The sequence below is a fragment of the Anolis carolinensis genome, chromosome 2, assembly GCF_035594765.1.
Source record: "Anolis carolinensis isolate JA03-04 chromosome 2, rAnoCar3.1.pri, whole genome shotgun sequence".
NCBI lineage: Eukaryota > Metazoa > Chordata > Lepidosauria > Squamata > Dactyloidae > Anolis > Anolis carolinensis.
The window spans coordinates 320,671,057-320,689,912 of record NC_085842.1 but is presented as its reverse complement, the minus strand read 5'-3'; the positions used below and the strand labels follow the sequence as shown (position 1 = coordinate 320,689,912).

The following is an 18,856-nucleotide window of genomic DNA, read 5'->3' as shown; positions in this document are numbered from 1 at the left end:
CGTGGAAACCTTGTGAAACCTAAACTGCAAGAGGTACCATAGATTGTTGTACATGTAAATAATGGTAGTAACAATAAATTCTTGATAGGATTCACAGTTTGTCTGGTTATGCTGGTTTGTGATGACAACTACTTTACAGTATATAATAAATGTTCATTCTGTTGTTCAACAATAAATGTGAGCTCTTCTTCATGGAAAAATAAGACATCCCCTGAAAATAAGACCTAGTGCATCTTTGGGAGCAAAAATTAATATAAGACTCTGTCTTATTTTCGGGGAAACAGGGTAGCTGATTCCACCGGTTTGTTTCAATATTCAGCCTTTAGGAAACCAGATTCTGGCATTTCTGCCAGACACAGATGTATATTCCCACTTCTGCAGAACAATATTTGCTTGGCTTGAGAAACCCAGGAGATCTCGCCAGCCATTATTATCCTCCATGAATCGCTTAAACCCACTCAAAAACCATCCCCGGTTCATTGTTTCCCGCCCGGCCCGCCTCCCTGCTCCTGATTGGCCGAGGGGCCAAACTCCCTCCCCCTCCCGCTGTTAGCAACAACCAATCAGCGTGAGGCTGGTCTGAAGGGGCGCCCGTAGGAAATCCAAAGTTGACGCCCTGTTTTTATGTTATAAAAAGTGTTGTAATGTGTTATGTGACATGGCTCCCTGACAAACGATCGCGGGTGTCATCCTCTTCAGCTGAACTGAATAAAGGCAACTCGGTTCTCTCTCTTCAAGATCTGGGTGAGATTATTACTTTTAATTCGCAGTGTCCCCGCTGGCCAGGATCAAATCCTGCAGTCAGAGAGCATCGGTTCGCCTCTGCTCCAGAGACGAACCCTAACTATGCTCGACAACACTATGTGTAAACATATGCGCTTATGCGATTCAGCTTGATCATAATCAGTATCAGTACTAGTGCAAGGCGTTCCTCTGTCTCTTTCACAAGTAGTTGCTGTTCATTTTGTTAGTTTTGGCCAATCAGCTCTCCAATCTGTGAAGGTCCTCTTCGATCCTGAACCTGTCTTCTGGAATAATAGCTCTTCCTCCCAGTTTGGCCCCATCTGCAAATTTGATCCGTGTGTGTTGCACCCCTAGGCTGCAGAGGCACCTCAAAACCACACCGGAGCCCCAGAATATAAGCAAAGCAAGCTGTTTATTGAAGATTATATGCAAGTAATAGCAAATTGATGTCCAAAGTCAATGAAATAAGGTTTAAATTCACAAGGTACAAAATACTTGAGAATCTTGAAGTCTATAAAAGTCACACAGAATATCCAAACAGGATATCAAAACTAATCCAAACAAGGTATCAAAATTAATCTAAGGCAAACCAGAGCGTAGGAAACAAATCTCCAAGATTAGTCCAAAGAACAGAATAAATGCTGGAACACAAGGCAGGATCTTGACTGGAGCAGTAATCCAACTGCAAACTGCTGGAACACTAACTGGACATTCAAAAATCTCCAAAACCAAAGACAAGACTGGAACAAGACTCAAGGCACAAGGCTGCATGAATTGACATGAAAGTTTACAGGAACATGGAGCATAAAGCAGGGATCTCTAACTCGAGCAAAGTTACCACCTCTGAATTTCTCACAGAACACAGTTCCTCTTAAAGGTAAACTCAAGGCCTCTTTCCGCGGGAAGTCTGCTCGTTATTCTTTCCCAATAACAGTCTCCGGCTGCGGCGAAAACCCTCCCTTTCTCTTCTCTGCTGATAAATTGCTTTCTTTCTGTCAAGCCCATTAGCAGCTTTATCACAACTAGAATCCTCACTAGAATGCCCATCTGGCAAAGGAAAGCCCGACCTTGACTCCTTCAAGGAATGCAATTGAAGTTGCTGGCTTGAAACCATTGTCTGCCTGTTTCCAGCATTCTCCAAGCCAAACTCTGACTGGCCTGGGACAGCAGTTTCCCCAACTCTAGCTGCATAGGAACCTCAGGCCCAAACCCAGAAGTCAGGTGCAGGAACCATCACAGAGTCAGGATCAGGGACAATCGCAGGCTGAATAGGCCCAACCTCAGGCTCCCCTGGCAGCTCAGGAGCAGGCTGGGCTACAACAGTGTGCCTTCTATGACATTATCCAAGTCACTGATAAAATATTGAATAGCCCCAAAAGGCTCAGGACAGACCCTTGTGGTGCCCACTGGTCACTTCTCTCCAGGAGGAAGGAGAAGCCAATGGACAGAAATCCCCTTTGGGTTCAGCCAGTCAACCAGTTCCCCGTCCACCTCATAGCAGCATTGCCTCTGGGAGTCCTCTTGGACCCTTCACTGACGATGGAGGCCCAGGTCTCTGCCGTTAGCAAAACCGCCTTTTTTCATCTTCGGCAGGCTAGACGGCCAGACCCCTATCTGTCTAGGGACAACCTGGCTACGGTGATCCAGGCTACGGTCATCTCGAGACTGGATTAATGTAACGCCCTTTACATTGGCCTTCCTGTGTCGGTGATCCGGAAGCTCAAATTGGTGCAAAATGCAGCTGCCTGGCTCCTTGCGGGAGTCCCGATAAGATGCCACATAACACCAATCTTACGGCAGCTGCACTGTTTACCAATTGAGCACCGGATCACTTTCAAAGTGATGGTGCTTATCTTCAAGGCCTTACATGGTCCAGGGCCGATGTACCTGAGGGACCGCCTCACCCCCTACAAACCCCAGAGATCCCTCCGTTCTGAGGACCAAGACCTGTTGGAAGTTCCCAGTTTTAAGACCTTGCGTCTAACAGCAACTAGACGCAGAGCCTTTTCAGTAGTGGCACCATCTCTGTGGAACACCTTCCCACCTGAATTTCGTGCCTTGCGGGACTTGTCGGCCTTCCGCAGGGCATGTAAGACACACCTGTTTCGGCAGGCTTTTGAGTTCTGTTGATATTTTAAAAGGTGCTTTTAGGATGTTCTTAATATTTTTTAAAAAAGATGTTTTAAAGATGTTTTTAAGATGTTTTTAAATTGTTGTTTTAGCCGGTTCTTGTAAGCCGCCCCGAGCCCTAGGGGAGTGGCGGCATATAAGTTTGAAAAATAAATAAATAAATATTTTACTAGCTTCTTTGTCGGTATCATAGAAGCTTAGACTCATAGAGTTGGAAGAGACCTCGTGGACCATCCAGTCCAACCTCCTGCCAAGAAGCAGGAAAACTGCATTGAAAGCACACCCGACGGTTCATGGGGAATCTTAGATCTAACTAATATATTATATCCACAGCATTCCCTTCATCTCTCAATCATGTTACTGTATAAAAAAAGAGAAGTCATAAGGTTTGGATTTAGAGGGAGCAGCTGAAAAGTTCTCATTGAACAAGTGAAGAGGCTAGAACAAGCATAGGCAAACTTAGGCCCTTTCGGACTTCAACTCCCACAATTCCCAACAGCCGTCATGTACTGCATGCTTTATGTCTGATCCTTTTGAGTGCAGACTCTGTATCAGACATCCTTTCAGGCCTGAAAGCAACCAACCTCTGTTCCTGTTGCCTCTGATCTTCAGGGTAGCACCATGTACTGGACTCTCGGTCCACTTTTTTGGCGGTTAACTGAATCTCAACCTCAACCGCTCTCCCCAGTTTTAGAACACCCATTTTTAAAACCTGAAGATAAATATAGTCAGTTTTAGGGATGGGAAGAGAAAGGGATGTATACAATGAATGATTTATTTTTATCAGGAAAACCCACTCAAGTGGAACAATGAATAAATAAAGCCAATTAATTCATCTCGGGTTCAATTAATAGAAATAAAATACATTTCAGATAACTATAATCAGAAAAGGACACCCACACTCCCCGAGAGCTTTAATATTATTTGAATCAATTTGTAGTGATCAATGAAATCAAACCAAAGGGCAAGTTTCAAAACTACCCGTATATACTCGAGTATAAGCCAACCCAAATATAAGCCAAGGCACCTAATTTTACCACAAAAACTGGGAAAACTTATTGACTCGAGTATAAGACGAGGGTGGGAAATGCAGCAGCTATGGGTCAATTTCAAAAATAAAATAGATATTAATAAAATTGCATTATTTGAGGCATCAGTAGGTTAAATGTTTTTGAATATTTATATAAAACTGTAATTTAAGATAATAATAAGGCTTTAATAAGATAAGACTGTCCAACTCTGAATACTTGTATACTGAATAGAAGCCAGCCAGGACCCTCATTCGAGTATAAGCTGAGGAGAGCTTTTTCAGCCCTAAAAAAGGGCTGAAAAACTAGGCTTATACTCGAGTATATACAGTACGTTGGATAATTCAGGAAGTAAAATTTGGAACGTTACATGGATTGTTATGGGAACCAAATCTGGAGTTTAAAATAGAAGAGAAACAATGGGACCCACTTTGGAAAATCCAAATCAATTTCAACACAACTGAGAGCAAAGACTTTTGCAATTATGCATAGATAAGTTTATTATTCACTCAAACTACATAGGACCAATAATGAAATTTCTAAACTATGTTGGGGAAAGTGTGGAGAAGGAGGAGATTGGAGCCACCTGTGGCTAAGAATAGAGATCCTGACATGAAGTCCTACCATGGAGAAACTAAAAATACTATATTCTTAAATATGTCTTACAAAGTGTTCTTCCTCCTATTTCTGCTAAGTTCCAGATCTTTTGGTCTTCAGACTTGAAATTGTCAGGCTCTTCCACCAGTTTCTCATCCTCTCGGGACAGTTTGGCTTCTTCTTCTCTGGCTTTGCAGCCGTGATGGAGGCTTTCTGGTCCTTGGCACCCCAACTGTGTGTGAGTTGAGGGCGGTACTCGGGTTTTTTAGCTTCTTTGCCCTCCAGACGTTTAAATTCACAGTACTTTTGCCATATCATTAGCTTTTCCCCAAGGTTCAGTTTCTTCTCCAGGGCTGCAGCAATGACGGCCACTTGGTCATCAATGGGACCTATGGCAGCGATGGATCCGTGTCCCTCAGATGTGCTCTTTTCTGTTTGTTTTCCTCCAAGGAGATCTTGTTTGCTTTGCTCCCCACAAAACAAAGGGAGTCCACAGTGATGTTCTTCCCTTGGACTCAGTGGCATCTCTTCCTCCTTCTTTCCCCCAATAATTCCAGCTCCTCTTTTACTTGGTGTCCTGGCTTCAGGGTTTTCTGTCTTGTTTTTGACCAATTCATCTGTTGTTGTTTTTTGGAAAATAGATTTTTTAAAGGAAATAAATAGAAAATAACCAAAGCAGTAAAACAGGAAACAAAAAGGAGAAACAAGAAAAGAACAAAAGGGAAAGAAGATCCAGAAAGATAAACGTGATTTCCCACTTTCTTTAAAACAGTTATTTAGACATGTAATGAGTTTATACTTCTCTCTATCCTTCTCTCTTATCTTGCAATAATCAAAACAAGAGCTTAGCGAAACATCTGCTGATTTTCTACATTGAGTCAATAAAGAGTTAGTAATATTATTGAATCCTTAATCTTTATCAGTTCACATATTTAAGCAGAATACTATCCTGTCTAGTCAATCTCTTGTAAGAGGCAATCTATCATAACTAAGAAATCACAAATAATGAACTCATTCCCCTTTATAATAATGCATCAGCCCCCCATCTCATTATATATACGTACACACACATACACACACACACACACACGCATCTTCCTCATCTTTGCCCAATCTCCTACAGTTTTAATATCTCTGCTGAATTGAGATATTCCTTCTCCAGACAAAGGATACGACTCTTCTATTAATTAATTAATTAATTGGTGGAACTCTATGCCAAGAAAAATCATTCCCAAGACGTGTGTTTGGTAGTATGGGTAACTGAGGGGTTAAAAACATTCAGTCCTTTGCAGGGGGTGCTGAGTAATATTTTTTCTAGAAAGGGGGCAGTAGGCCAAATAAGTTTGGGAACCACTGCACTAGAGCATGGATCCACTTTCAATCCAGTTTCTGCCTCCTGCATAATTCTGGGATTTGTAGTTTGGTGAGGCCCAGGACCTGTCTGGTTTAGCTGTTTAAAGCTCCTCCCTAAAGTGGACCTAAAGTGTATCCAAGCTGTAGTGTGATGAGGTCCCTGAGCATGAATATCTGTAAATAGTTTGGAACAATAATAAACAGGGAACTACCAAGGGCTCTTGGCAGGTATACAGAGTTCCAGTGTGCTTGATTAAAGAAGCACAGAGGCAGGGGAAGAGCAGAGAGGTGCAGCTGCTTCAAAAGTGCATGTCTCAGATCAAACTGTCCAGGATCTGGAGGCTGCCAATTCCAGGGGGCAGGGAGAACCCCTGCCCCCTTTTTGGGGACCCCTGCTATATTCCTAATCAGGGGAGATTCTAGCATCCTCCTCCTCCCATCCCTGCCTCACTCCTCCCTCTTCATCCCTCTGCTTCTGGATGGGTTTGAGAGCCACCTTCTCCATCCATATGTGTAGTTCTGAGTATGGGCTGGAGCTGAGGCTTCCTGAGGACTATCCCAAGTTTCCAGAGCCCTCAAAGGAGTCCTCCTTACCTCCCTCAGAAGCTTGGATGCCTCCTTGGAGCGGTTGCTCCTGGATGGAGACCTTGTTTCCTTCCGGACCTTGGGGAGACTTGGAAGAGCATATCTCTTTGGAAGCAGATTCACAGGACCCTTCTGCTTGTTCTCTGGCTGGAGGAGATGCTGGGGGCCCTGTCTCCAAAGTTGTGGCAAAGTCTCCCAGGATTTGGCAGGGTGATGCCTTCCCCCTCACTCGGCTCCACCGAAGTCTGCTCCCTCTCCTTTGTCTTTGCCGGGTGCTTGGTTGTTCACGCTTCTCGCTCCTTCCCCTCTGGTAGTTCCTCCCTACGCAATCCTCATAGGAAGACTGAGACTCAACATGAGGAGGTGGCAGGAGGACAAGATCTGTGTATTCGTGATTGGAAGCCATGTCCTGTTGGGCTTCAAAGGGCTTTTTGTTACTCCTTTCTGACCTCTTGGAAAACCAAGATATGGATTCTTTTCTCTCTGCAAAGGTCATCGTTGTGCATTCGACCTGCAGGGAGCTGGATGGGGTCTTTGATGCTCTGCCTTGCCCTGAAAGCCAAAGAGCCCTCCTGCCCTCTTCTAGGGAGGAAAGAGAACTCTGCTGACTGGGAGGCTTTGATGGCAGAGAAGAGGAAGCCGTTGTCCACTCAACCTTTCCCTGGATATCCTCTTGCTGCTCCCACTGCCAGGTTTGTTCTACACTTGATGGTAAAGAAAGGACAGAGTCTTTCCTGGAAGCTGACGACTGGCACGAACAAGAACACTCAGGGGCCTGATCAGATTGTTCTGTCTCCCCAATGTCTTTTATGTCTTTTGATGTCGATGGTCCAAGTGGTTGCCACAGCCCAACTGGGTGGTGTCTATCATCCACCATTTCTTCGATCCTTGTGTTACTCTTTTCTGATCTCTTGGAAAGGTAAGAGATTGATGCTGTGCTCCCAGCTCTTGTTAGAGTTTTGTATTTTACATCCAGAGAGCTGGATCGGCTCTCAGATGAGCTGTAGGTTCCAGATGAAAGCTGAGACTGCCCTTGAGAGGTTCTCTTGAGATGGAAATCCAAGACAGATTTCTCCTGGAGTTCGCTTGGTTCGGAGATTTCATTCTCAGTCTTCCAGCTGACTCTTGTACCTTGGCTTGCTCTGACTTGGGTGCTTTCAGTGTCAGAAGAGAAGCAAGGCTCTTCAGCGCCCAGCCAAACAAGCTCCCGTCTGTCCTGGCCTATTTCACCAAATGTCTCCATCTGGTAGATGCTCTGTTCTTCTGGACTGGAGCTCCATTTCTTTTCTGCATCTATTGGAAATGAAGCATCTGACATTGCAGAACCTTGTTCATAACCAGTATCAGCACTGGCACAAGTTGTTCCTTCATCATCTTCTTGAGAGGTTTCTGTTCTTGGAGGCTGAAATGCCTTCAGGGACTTCTGAGCCCGTTCTGTAAGGCCCCACTTGTGCTCCGCAATCTTACGGCTCAGTTGAGAATTCAGGCGCGTTTGTGTTTCAGCACAAAGGAAATGGAGATTCGGAGTCACAATCTTCACATCTCCTCTCTCCTGTGAGCGTGCCTTGCCCACATTCTGTCCTGTGTGCTCTTTCTTCTTGAGACGAAATGGAGAGAACACATTCAAGGACTGTGTCACCTTGGAGGGAAGACCCCATGTATGTTGGATTCTCTTGTGCGCAACATGGAATTCCAGACTGTTCCAGGCTTCTTCCGTGAGGAAAGAGGGCTTCTTCTCAGGACAATGGAAGGCTACCCCTCCAGAGCCGGGTTGTGCAGCTCTTCCTCGTGCCCTTTGCCGGGTGGTCTCCTTTTGCTTCACGGTGGTTCCTTTCCTGGATTGGACAAGGGGCCGTGACTCTCCCTTTCTCTTGGAATGATGCTGTCTTCCTTCCGTGCAGGATTTCTGATGAGAAGGAGAATGCACAACCTCCAACACGGCCTGAATCTGCTTGGGAAGTAACCATTTGTATTCCATGACCCACTTACTCACATGCTCTTTCAGGCTATTCCGCATTTCTGCATTCAAAAAATGTAGGAGGCAAGGTGGGATCAGAAGGTCTTCTGCTGATTCTGATAACTGGACAGTACCACCAACCTCTCCTGATGTCACTAAATTCCCAGAAGTAGCTTGTGGTGCTCTTCTAGCTTTGTCACTTCCCTGTGGTTGGGGAGGACGTGGGGCAAAAGCACGCAGGGACTGCTGAGCCCGTTTTGGAAGGCCCCACTTGTGCTCTGCAACCTTATGGCTCAGGTGGACATCTAAGCGCCTTTCTGTATCAGAGCAGAGGAAAGAGAGACTTGGAACCATTACCCGTACTTCTCCTCTCTCCTGTATGCGCGTCTTGTCCACACTCTGTTCTGCGTATTTCTTCTCTTTCTGAGGAAATGGGGAGAATATATGCAGGGACTGCATTACCTTGGAAGGAATACCCCAGGTGTGTTGGATTCTCTTGTGTAGAATGTGGAACTCCAGAAGGTTCCAGACCTCAATGCTGAAAAATTGAGTGTTCACCCTGATGTTTGAGGAAGTTCTTCCTTCAACATGTCCAGAAGCAGCTGTTGCTGGATGTCTTTTATGATGGAATTTCTCTTGCAGCGCTTCTGTATCTTTATACTGGAAGTCATCCGTAGCCCTCTTGACGGACTTATACTGGCAGTAAAAGAGAGGATGTGGTGAATCAATCCTAGATCGAGGAGGATCTCTTAGAGACTGAAATGCCTTCACAGACTTCTGAGCCCGTTCCGGGAGGCCCCACCTGTGTTCTGCGATCGTATGCCTCAGGTGGGCACTCAAACGCTCCTGTGCTTTAGAGCTGAGGAAAGAGAGACTTGAAGGCACAATCTTTACTTCTTCTCTCTCCTGTGAACGTGCCATGGCCACACGGTGTCCGGCGAATTTCTCCTTCTTGAGAGGAATTGGGGAGAACATATGCAGGGACTGCATCACCTTGGAGGGAAGACCCCAGGTGTGTTGGATTCTCTTGTGTAGAATGTGGAACTCCAGAAAATCTCTAGCCTTGGCCGACAAGAAAGGCAGATTTGCCTCAGGTCTTAAGGAAGCAGATCCTTTATCGCTCAAGGGTCTTGTCCTTTGAGAGGAGGCATCTTGCTTTCTCTTTGACCTCCTAGACTTGGCCTTTCTTGGTGTGTATTCCTTCTCACCTTCTGTTTGGGAATCATCTGTTGCCACTTGGAAAGTTTTGGACTTATCCCACGTGAAAGGAAGTGATGGATCCTGCTTGGATCTGGAAGGGGGTCTGGGAGGCATAAACCCTTTTGTTGACTTCTGCATCTGCCTTGGAATCTCCCATCTGTGTTTTGCAACCATGCTTGTCACATGAGCTTCCAAGAAGTCCTTCCTCTTGGGGCTGAGGGAAACATAGTTCTGGAGGATGGCTTTCACTTCTGTCCTCTCCCATGGCTTTGTTTTGCTCGTACTTTTTTTTGCCTCTCTCTCTGGAAGATGTGGAAATGGAGCAAAATGGCGCAGGGACCTCACCACACAGGACGGCAGGGCCCAGGCATGCTGGATCCTCTTGTGCACAACATGGAACTCCAGAAGGTTCCAGGCTTCTTCCGTGAGGAAAGAGGGCTTCTCCTCGGAACAAGTAAAGGTTACCCTTCCAAGGCTGGGTTGTGCAGTTGCACATGGTGTCCTTTGCCGGACGGTCTCCTTTGGCTTTGCGGTGGCTCCTATCCTGGATTGGGCGAGGGGCCAGGGGAGCTGGGATCGAGCAATGGCCCTTTTATCTTGGGGGAATGAGGCAGGAGGCAGAAAGGCCTTCAGGGAGTCCTGCACCCGTGAAGGAAGGTGCCACTTGTGTGATGTGCTCCGGCTCTTCACATGAGACTCCAGGGTCCTTGTCATTTCAGGATCAAAGGGCATGCTCTTAAAAACACTTGTCCTCCATGTTACTTCATCCCGAGGGAACGAGGCGGCATGGCTCGGTCTCAGAAAAGACCTTTCTGCTTCTGGGGGAGCTGGAACTAATGCACGAAGGGATTTTTGAACAGTGACTGGCAAACCCCACTGATGTTGCAGCTTCTTACGTTGGACATGCATTTCCAGAAGATCCTGGGCCTTTCTTGGGATGAAAGCTGGCCCTCGCTTAGAGGACTCACGGCCTGTTACTTCTGAGATTGTGGAGTATGCTGTCCCTTTCTTTTGATATATGGATACCTTAGATGATGCTCTTATTGCTATGGTCCTATGAGGCCAGGGCCGCTCTGGATCTCCTCCAAACATCTCAGTCATGGACTCTCTGTATACAGTGGGAAGGCCCCAAAGGCTGGTTAGGTGCTTTTGCTTGATGTTTAGCTGGATCTTCCTCAGAGCTTCCTGTTCCATAGAATACAAGGAAGACCTTCTGGGCCTTCGTTCTGAAGAAACCAAGGCAGGCTTTGGGAGAAGGCCTTGCCTGGGAGACTCAGCAAATCTCCTAGACTGGAATTCAACATTCAAAGCCTTCTTCTTCAGATGGGTCTCAAGAGGACTCCTCCTCAAGCGGTCATGCAGACTGCTTTGGCTTTGCAGGGGTTTCTTGTTGTCCAGTGTCCACCTTCCATGGTCCACCTTCTCTTCTCTGATGCGGGACACTGCCTTCACTGACTCCTTTCTCTTGATCTTCTGAGGAATTGGAGCCCTTCTTGGGGGAGAAAGAGGGAGGAAGGTTTTGGTAGCTTCGAGGATTCTCTGGGGTAGACCCCAGTGGTGCTGCAGCTTCATTTTCTGGATGTGGATCTCCAGGTGGTGGCAGACACGCTTTGGCAGGAAAAGCAGCTCCTTTGATGTCACAAAGGTTTGAGTTAAAGTCTTAGGACCATGAGGCATGGAGGGCGTTTCTTGCATAAGGCCCCGGAGAGATCTTTGCACAAGAGTAGGAAGTCCCCACTCGTGCTGCACCCTCTTCTTCTTCACATGTTGTTCTATAATCTCCTTGGAGGTCCTCTGTAGGAAGCGTATTTCTGTGCCTTCAAATTCAAGGATGGCTCCTCTTGTCCGGAGTGGAGCAAAAGGCATCCTGGGTGCCTCCATCCCAGCAATAGCCTTGACATACTTTGTCCCCAGTCCCCAGAGGGACTCCAAGCGTCTACACCGTACATTTAATTCAATCCTGCCCATCTCCTGTAGGCCGAATAAGTGGGAGGGGATACGAGGTTCCAGTGGCCTAACCCCAGGACGAATGAGCTTCGGAAGAGACCGCCTCAGGGTCATCAAAGTGCATTGCCAGGAGATGGTGATGATGAGAGGGAAAGATCCCAGATGGATTTCCAAAGACTTCTTCGTCAAATGGCACCTCAAGGTCGCCAAGACTGCATCCTTTAGTCTGTGGCAACACCTGGTCTGATGTAAGGCTGCATCCCCAATCCTCCTCCCTTCAAGGAAGGTGCTTCTTCTGGTTTCTGGGAACAGCAACCTGAGTGAATTGAGGACCCTTGTGGGCAAACCCCACTGCTTATGGATGACCCTCTGGGCCACGTTTTTCTCCAGCAAGGCTTGAGTGTCTTTGCTGATGAAGGAGAGCTCAGTCAGGCGAACAGCCACCCGTTCCCTGTATTTGGTCTTCTGGGGGCAAATACGGGCAGTGTCTGGAAGGAGGCGCCGGAGAGATCTCTGGATTAGCCTTGGGAGGCCCCATGTGTGTTGCAAGGCCTTGCTCCTCACATGCTGCTCCAAAAGATTCCGGGATTCCGCATTAATGAAAGGGGTCTCCCGGGCAGTGAAGCTGGGCCTGCCCTGCCTTCTGGGGAAGAGAGTGCCAAAGGTCACTGGGAAGGCAGCACCCTGGAGCAGTTGGGCAAGGGACTTGTGGTATATGGTAGGCAGCCCCCATCGGTAGGCCACCTCTTTGTGCACAATGTTAAGCTGGATGCGGTCCAGCGCGGCCCGGTCCACAAAGAGGAGCTCCCGGGACCTTGGCTGCAGAGACCTCCTTCTAGGAGGAATTCTTTTGGGGAGCGCCCGAGGGGCTTCTTTGCAAGGTTGCTGTGCTGCCAGAGGAATTCTGCCCAGCTGGATCTCCACAGCCTTCTTGGCCAAGTGGACTTCGAGTATCTTCCTTTCCCAGGGTTTCATTGAAGGGGCTGCAGGCTTCTGAGAAAATCTCTGCATTGTTAGGGAAGACATCTTCATGGAGCTTTGCCGAGTTAACACAAAGCTCCCTCCATCCTCTCTGAATCCCTTCATGGGTGGAGGAGAGATGGGGGAGAACATCTTCAGGGCCTCCAATACTCTCCTGGGTCGACCCCAATACCTCTCTATAATCTTCCTTCTGAGGTGGACCTCAAGGCGTCCCTTCACTTCCCGCTGGATGAAAGGGATGTCAATGATGCTAATGCCTATCTGCATTTCCCACTGGGCAGTAGTCATGGGGGCCGAGCGGGGCCATGATGCCGGGACAGGCAACAGGAGCCTCTTCAGAGACCTTTGAACGAGGCCAGGCTGTCCCCAGAGGTGCTGGAGCCTCTTCCTGAGGACATGGTCCTCCAAATCCTGCCTCTCTTTGGGGGCTATGAAGGAGGGTTCGATGCGGCGAAACTCACGGTGGGTAGGTGCCCGAGAGGGCCATGTAGCTGGGAGAAGAGGGGGTCTGGGCACCATCTTGGCCAGGGACTGCATCTGGATGGTTGGGAGACCCCACAAGAAGTGAAGGCGTTTGCACTTGATGTTCATCTCCACAATATCCGCTTTCCCCCGAAGGCTCACGCACAGGCTGCTCCTCTGCTGAAGGTAGCTCTGACCGGGGGGAATAAGCCTGGGCAGGAGCAGGTGCCTGCATCCTGCATCGATCTGCACAGGGAGGTACTCTTGTCTCATTGAGATGGATGTCTTCATCATATGGGCCTGGAGGTGTCCTCTACAAGCCCAAGCGGTCTTGGAGTCCAGGGTTTCAGATCTGGTGGACAGTCTTTCCCTTCTGTCCTGAACAGAGATGGTCCAAGGAGCCTTCTCCTCCCTGGACTCAAAGTGCCGGACAGCCTCTTGCACAGTTCCTGGCAGCCGCCAAGCCTTCTGCAGAATCATTTTCTTCAAGTGCCGCTCCAGTTTATTCATGGTCTCCTTTGCCAGAAAGGAGGGAGCCTTAACCCTCAGTAATACTTCTGTTTCTTTCCGACGACGCCGGGAAGCAAGGTCTGGAGCAGGAGGCATGAAGGTCCTGAGGGACCGGAGCAGAGTCGAGGGCAGTCCCATCAGGTGCTGTGTTCTCTTGACCATGCAGTGAGACTCTAATTTTGCGATCACCTCCTCCTCCATAAAGGGAATTGGCATGGCTTCAAATAGGGCCTGCTGGGCCTCGTTGCATCCACCTTGTTTGCACATGATGCGCTTGGACCTGCTTCTTCTCTGCTTTCTCTGTGCCTTTTTCTTGCGCCTTCTGCTGACTATGATGGATTCTGTGCTGCTATACTCTGAGCTGCTGAAGGAGAACTCAGAGAGACCTGAATAGGATTCCACACTGGAAGCAAGAGACCTTTCTTCGCTGGTTAAAGATAAAGTGATGGAGATTTGGTCGTCAGAACAGTTGCCAAACCCTTTGCACTGCTTTCGACCTTGACTTTTCTGATGTTCACTCACTAGAAAGCGAGGACGACGCAATGGCGGCATGGTGGAAGAAGCCCCGTGTCTTCTCCCTGCAAAGGCACGAGGAAGAATAATACAGGACAGAAAGAGATACGACCCAGAAATTACACTACAAAGCATTTGCTCTTCTGTTCCTTTCCCACAAATGAAAATCCCAATCCGCATTCAAAGTGAATATGGCAAATGCAGTGCCTCTTTGACACCAGCACTCCCTCTTTCTTTCTTGGTCCTCCAGCACCACTGTATCATTAACCAATGTCTGGCATATGCTGATCATGGAATCATGTTGGAGAACTTACATACTGGTTAATATAGCCTCTCTATGAATCTCCAGCTCCTCCACAATGTTGCATGAGAAAACCAACCCTGGGTCCTTGGGATGTTTAGTTTACGTGGGCCACCCACTGAAGTTTCCTTTGTTTTTTTCCTCTTTTTTCTCTCTCTGGTGCCTGCCGGAGCACTAACCCAATAAAAGGCAAAGAACACTTTAGATTACCCCTGGCCATGACTTACTGGGAAGCATGGCTCGTTAAAGGTACTTTGGAAAACTATGTCTCTTGTGTATATAATTTGCCCTAAACTCTCCATGTTTTTTCCTATGTGTTCCTATTTTGCCTATATGTTGTATTAACCTAATGTTTTATGCTCCTGAGATCCCCATTACTTCCCTTTGAGGGAAACCATGTTCCTGAACCCAAAGATGTCTTGCATCCCACACAATTGTATAGCCTGGGGAAAAGAAACTAAGCTGGGAAATTCCTCATCAAGTTCCCAGTTTCACCTATATCTTTGGACTTTACCTGGACATTGCAACACAATACTTCTATTCAAGCGGGAGAAATCACCTCTCCTCGCCCTCGGGGAAGAACCAATTTCACCACCCTGCGCCTTTGATGAATGGGACTGCTCACATTGGAAGGAATCAGCATGTCTACAGCCAAAACCCATCCTCTGTCATTTTTGCATGATTGTAGTAATATATGATGTTTTGTTTCTCTGGGGTCTGGAATCACCAGCCCAGCCCTATTAATGGGCCATGTCATGTTCATCTCATAAGACAATAGCATTCCTGGGTAGAGCCAGAAAATGCCCTCAATCACTTTGTTATTTTTCCTGTTCAGTAAAAGGAACTTCATTCATCAACACTTAATTATCCCTTGTTCCCAGTGAGCCAAGCCCCTCTCTGTGACTGGTCAAAATTAGAGGCTTGGCTGCAGCCTATGTATAAAAAAGGCTGTGAAACTCTATTCTGTATGCTATCTACTTTGTGAATGTATCACTAGCTAGCATCTTATCTGCAGATAATAAAATCTTCCTTGGCTGAAAATCACCTTCTCTCCTTGCTTGCTAGCTAATTTCAATTGGGCCTGATCTGTAGGCTCGCCATAGCAGGAACTCACTCAAAATGGGCAGCTCAGGCGGATCACTTGCCTGGGTTTCTGCCAACAGGCTTCTCCCTGGTCTCACTGCCAGGGGTTGCCTCCTAAAATGGGGCCAACAACAACAACATTGATGATACAGTTGTGCTAGAGGACCTAAGAGAATACCAGAGAGGAGATAGTAATCAAATCTGCAAGAATTAAAGAAAGCAAAATACTCCCCAAATTATAAATTACTCCCCTACAAAAAATGTCCCAAACTGCCCTTGAAAACATTCATCCTCTAGATATTTGGGGCAGAAGGAGCTTCACCTTTCCCTCTTTGAGCTGCTGCCTCCTGCAGCCTTTCTTGGCTTCTTCCACAAACCTGCAAAAAGAAAGAAGAAGAAAAAGGGAAATCCCTAGTTATAATGCAGCAAACCATAGACGGGCTCATTATCCTGAGTGCCCTGGAAAGGCAAGATCCGGTTATCAAGAAATCAGGCCCCCAACAATATGAATTACATAAAATATGTGAACTGTAAGATATAGCTCCATTGAAAAATATAGCCAGCCACATGGTCATTTTCATTGTTGTCAAGCCACTGTACATACCACTCTCCCAAATTAGTCTGGACATTTGGAAGACATCAAGCAAAAATATATCATTTTATTTTTCTTTTTAAACCTTTTCCACTCTGTTGAAATGTTGCTGTTCCAAAGCCGCTGGAGGTTCTGGACGGATCGGGCAACAACTGTATCCCAAACTCAGAACTAAACCCTTTAATGAAATGTACTAAATGATATTGTTATGTAACTTGTATTCATAGTTCCTAAATATATAAAGTCTAAAATCGAACGTACTGTGAAGGCATCCATTTTCCCCAGTGCCCTCTATTAGCTTAAGCTTCTGAAACAGAGATCCCTGAGCCATCAGGAAAATATCCCTCCAGCAATCTCCCAGACTTGATAATATAATCTCTTTTGTATATGTGAAAGACCAATAATCGCTTTATCACCAGGGTCATGTTTATACTGTTTTCTTGACCAAATGTGTCCAGAGAATAGCTCCTACTGAAGAGAACGCTAAAACAAAGATGAATAAATTAGCCCATTTAAAAGGACAATCAAGCCTCTGGGTATCCAGCATTACCAGCCGTTGTATCCCATATCTTGCACCTTTCTCTTTTTGGAATTGGACACTTGTCAATCAAAGAGTCATCAGCAGACACACGTCATCTTCCTCTTCAGTTTCACCCCCCACCCTGCCGAGGCATCTCTCAATGGATTGGACCTTTAAATCAACCAATAATCAGCTGCCATGGGGATCTTTTCCCCATCTGTGATGAAAGGGAAACCTCCAGCCAATCCCTGCATGGATCCTATGAGGGTTGAATGAAAAGTAATGCCTCCACCTCTGTTACTTGGGTTTGGATGGGAATATTTTAATAAATCAAACGCACAAATAATCCTTAGACTCTGCTCTTTCACTACCACTATTCACTTTTCTACATAATCACCAGACAATTGGATACATTTTTGCCAACGATGAACAAGTTTTCTGAAGCCATCACGGAAGAAGTCAACACTCTGTTTCCGCAACCATCGTCTCACAGTTCTCTCAACGTCTTCATCAGAAGCATAATGATGTCCCTGCAGATCTTCTTTCATTATCGAGAACAGATGGATTCTTTGATGAATCTCCTTTGGGGTGACACCTTCTGCTGTCAAGAATTCAATGACTGCACATTGCTTAAGTCACATTGACCAACCGTCTGAGCAGGGTTCCATACTTCGCACTTTAACAACACAACCGTTCAATGCTAAGGCTTCCCCGTCTGCGCAGTGTTCCATACTTCGCATTTTAACAACACAACCGTTCAATGCTAAGGCTTCCCCATCTGCGCAGGGTTCCATACTTCGCACTTTAACAACACAACCGTTCAATGCTAAGGCTTCCCCATCTGCGCAGGGTTCCATACTTCACACTTTAACAACACAACCGTTCAATGCTAAGGCTTTCCCGTCTGTGCAGGGTTCTATACTTTGCACTTTAACAACACAACCGTTCAATGCTAAGGCTTCCCCGTCTGCGCAGGGTTCCATACTTCGCACTTTAACAACACAACCGTTCAATGCTAAGGCTTCCCCGTCTGTGTAGGGTTCCATACTTTGCACTTTAACAACACAACCGTTCAATGCTAAGGCTTCCCCGTCTGCGCAGGGTTCCATACTTTGCACTTTAACAACACAACCGTTCAATGCTAAGGCTTCCTGCCAAATGGAACTGGAGAGGAGAGTCTACTGAACAAGCCAGAACCTGCCGCAGACCAGGACTGCCATCTGTTGAGGAGTTACGAAGGTGGAAGCATTACTTTTCATTCAACCCTCGTAGTTGGTGTGTTTCTCAGCCAATCAGGAGGAGGTATGAGAAGTCTGAATAGCTGTCAAAATGTATAAAATGTCTTATAAAATGTATGTTTTTGAGTGGTGATTCGGTACTTGCATCCCTTTTGGCCAAATTATAATAAATCTCTGTAATTTGCCTTCAAACCCGAAGTGCTTTTTTTCTCTGTCCTGGCCAATTTGGTTAAGCAAAAGCTCGCCGAGCGCGGACCTCTTTTGTCACAGTCTTCGCTGAAATTACTTCACTGTTACCCTAAAAAGTAACCTTTCCAATAAGTTTCTTGGAAATTCCCCAGAATGTGGACACACCTCCCGCTTGTCTCATCCTCATCATAATCCCCTAAATCCCCATCATAATCCTCCACACACCTAACAATGGAGCCACACCAGATGTCTTGGTGTCATTTCTCATAGCAACGGCAATCTGGAAAATGTCTTATCCCAAGCATTTCAGAACAGAGAAACTCAACGAATAATAACATTAATAGACATTAGGGTTGTACAAAAATTGTTTGTGCCTCATTTGTTGTATCTTTTTTGTAAGATTCATACATATGGCTCAATATTAAGAAACACAAGGGGCGTCCACACAAAAAACTTAAGATTCAAAACACTGACCCAGAATTTTTTCCTGAATGTTTTGGTGCTCATTCGCTAAAGGGATTTCAAGATAAAAGGGGATTGTTGGGAGTTGGATCAACCCTCTGAGGTGGGCAAAGTTGCAAGGCAGTAACACCAAAGGTTGCCTAGTAGGTTTCCTATTATTACTGTTGTTGTTATTATTTCAAAGGCTGGATAGGCATCTATTGGGGGGTGCTTTGACTGTGCTTTTCCTGGATGGCCTCTGGAGTCTTCCAGTGAAATAGTATTGTTAAGTTTATGTTATGTGGATATGCAACTATTTCTGAAACTTGGGGGGAATTATGCCCTGGTTGTATCATTGAAAATAGAAATTCAAGGGGATAGCTCTTCTCGTTTTTTAAAATGTTCAAAAACTTTCAAAATTTTAGAACTAGAAATATAGTAGAGTCTCACTTATCCAACATAAACGGACTGGCAGAACGTTGGAT

General features: G+C 46.3%; 1 protein-coding gene across 2 annotated transcripts in view; it reads right to left on the bottom strand.

The window, feature by feature from the left end:
- Positions 1-1,137: 1,137 nt before the first annotated feature.
- Positions 1,138-18,856, bottom strand: part of spata31f1 (SPATA31 subfamily F member 1) — a 41,074-nt gene continuing 23,355 nt past the window's right edge. For both annotated transcript variants that reach the window (XM_062972606.1, XM_062972604.1), the window contains exons 2-4: positions 15,714-15,768; positions 6,447-14,072; positions 1,138-5,116 (exon numbers count right to left, since the gene is read on the bottom strand). In XM_062972606.1, the coding sequence (XP_062828676.1) occupies positions 4,593-5,116; positions 6,447-14,046 (8,124 nt within the window). In that variant the 5' untranslated portion in view covers positions 14,047-14,072; positions 15,714-15,768 and the 3' untranslated portion in view covers positions 1,138-4,592. The remainder of the gene's footprint in view (positions 5,117-6,446; positions 14,073-15,713; positions 15,769-18,856) is intronic.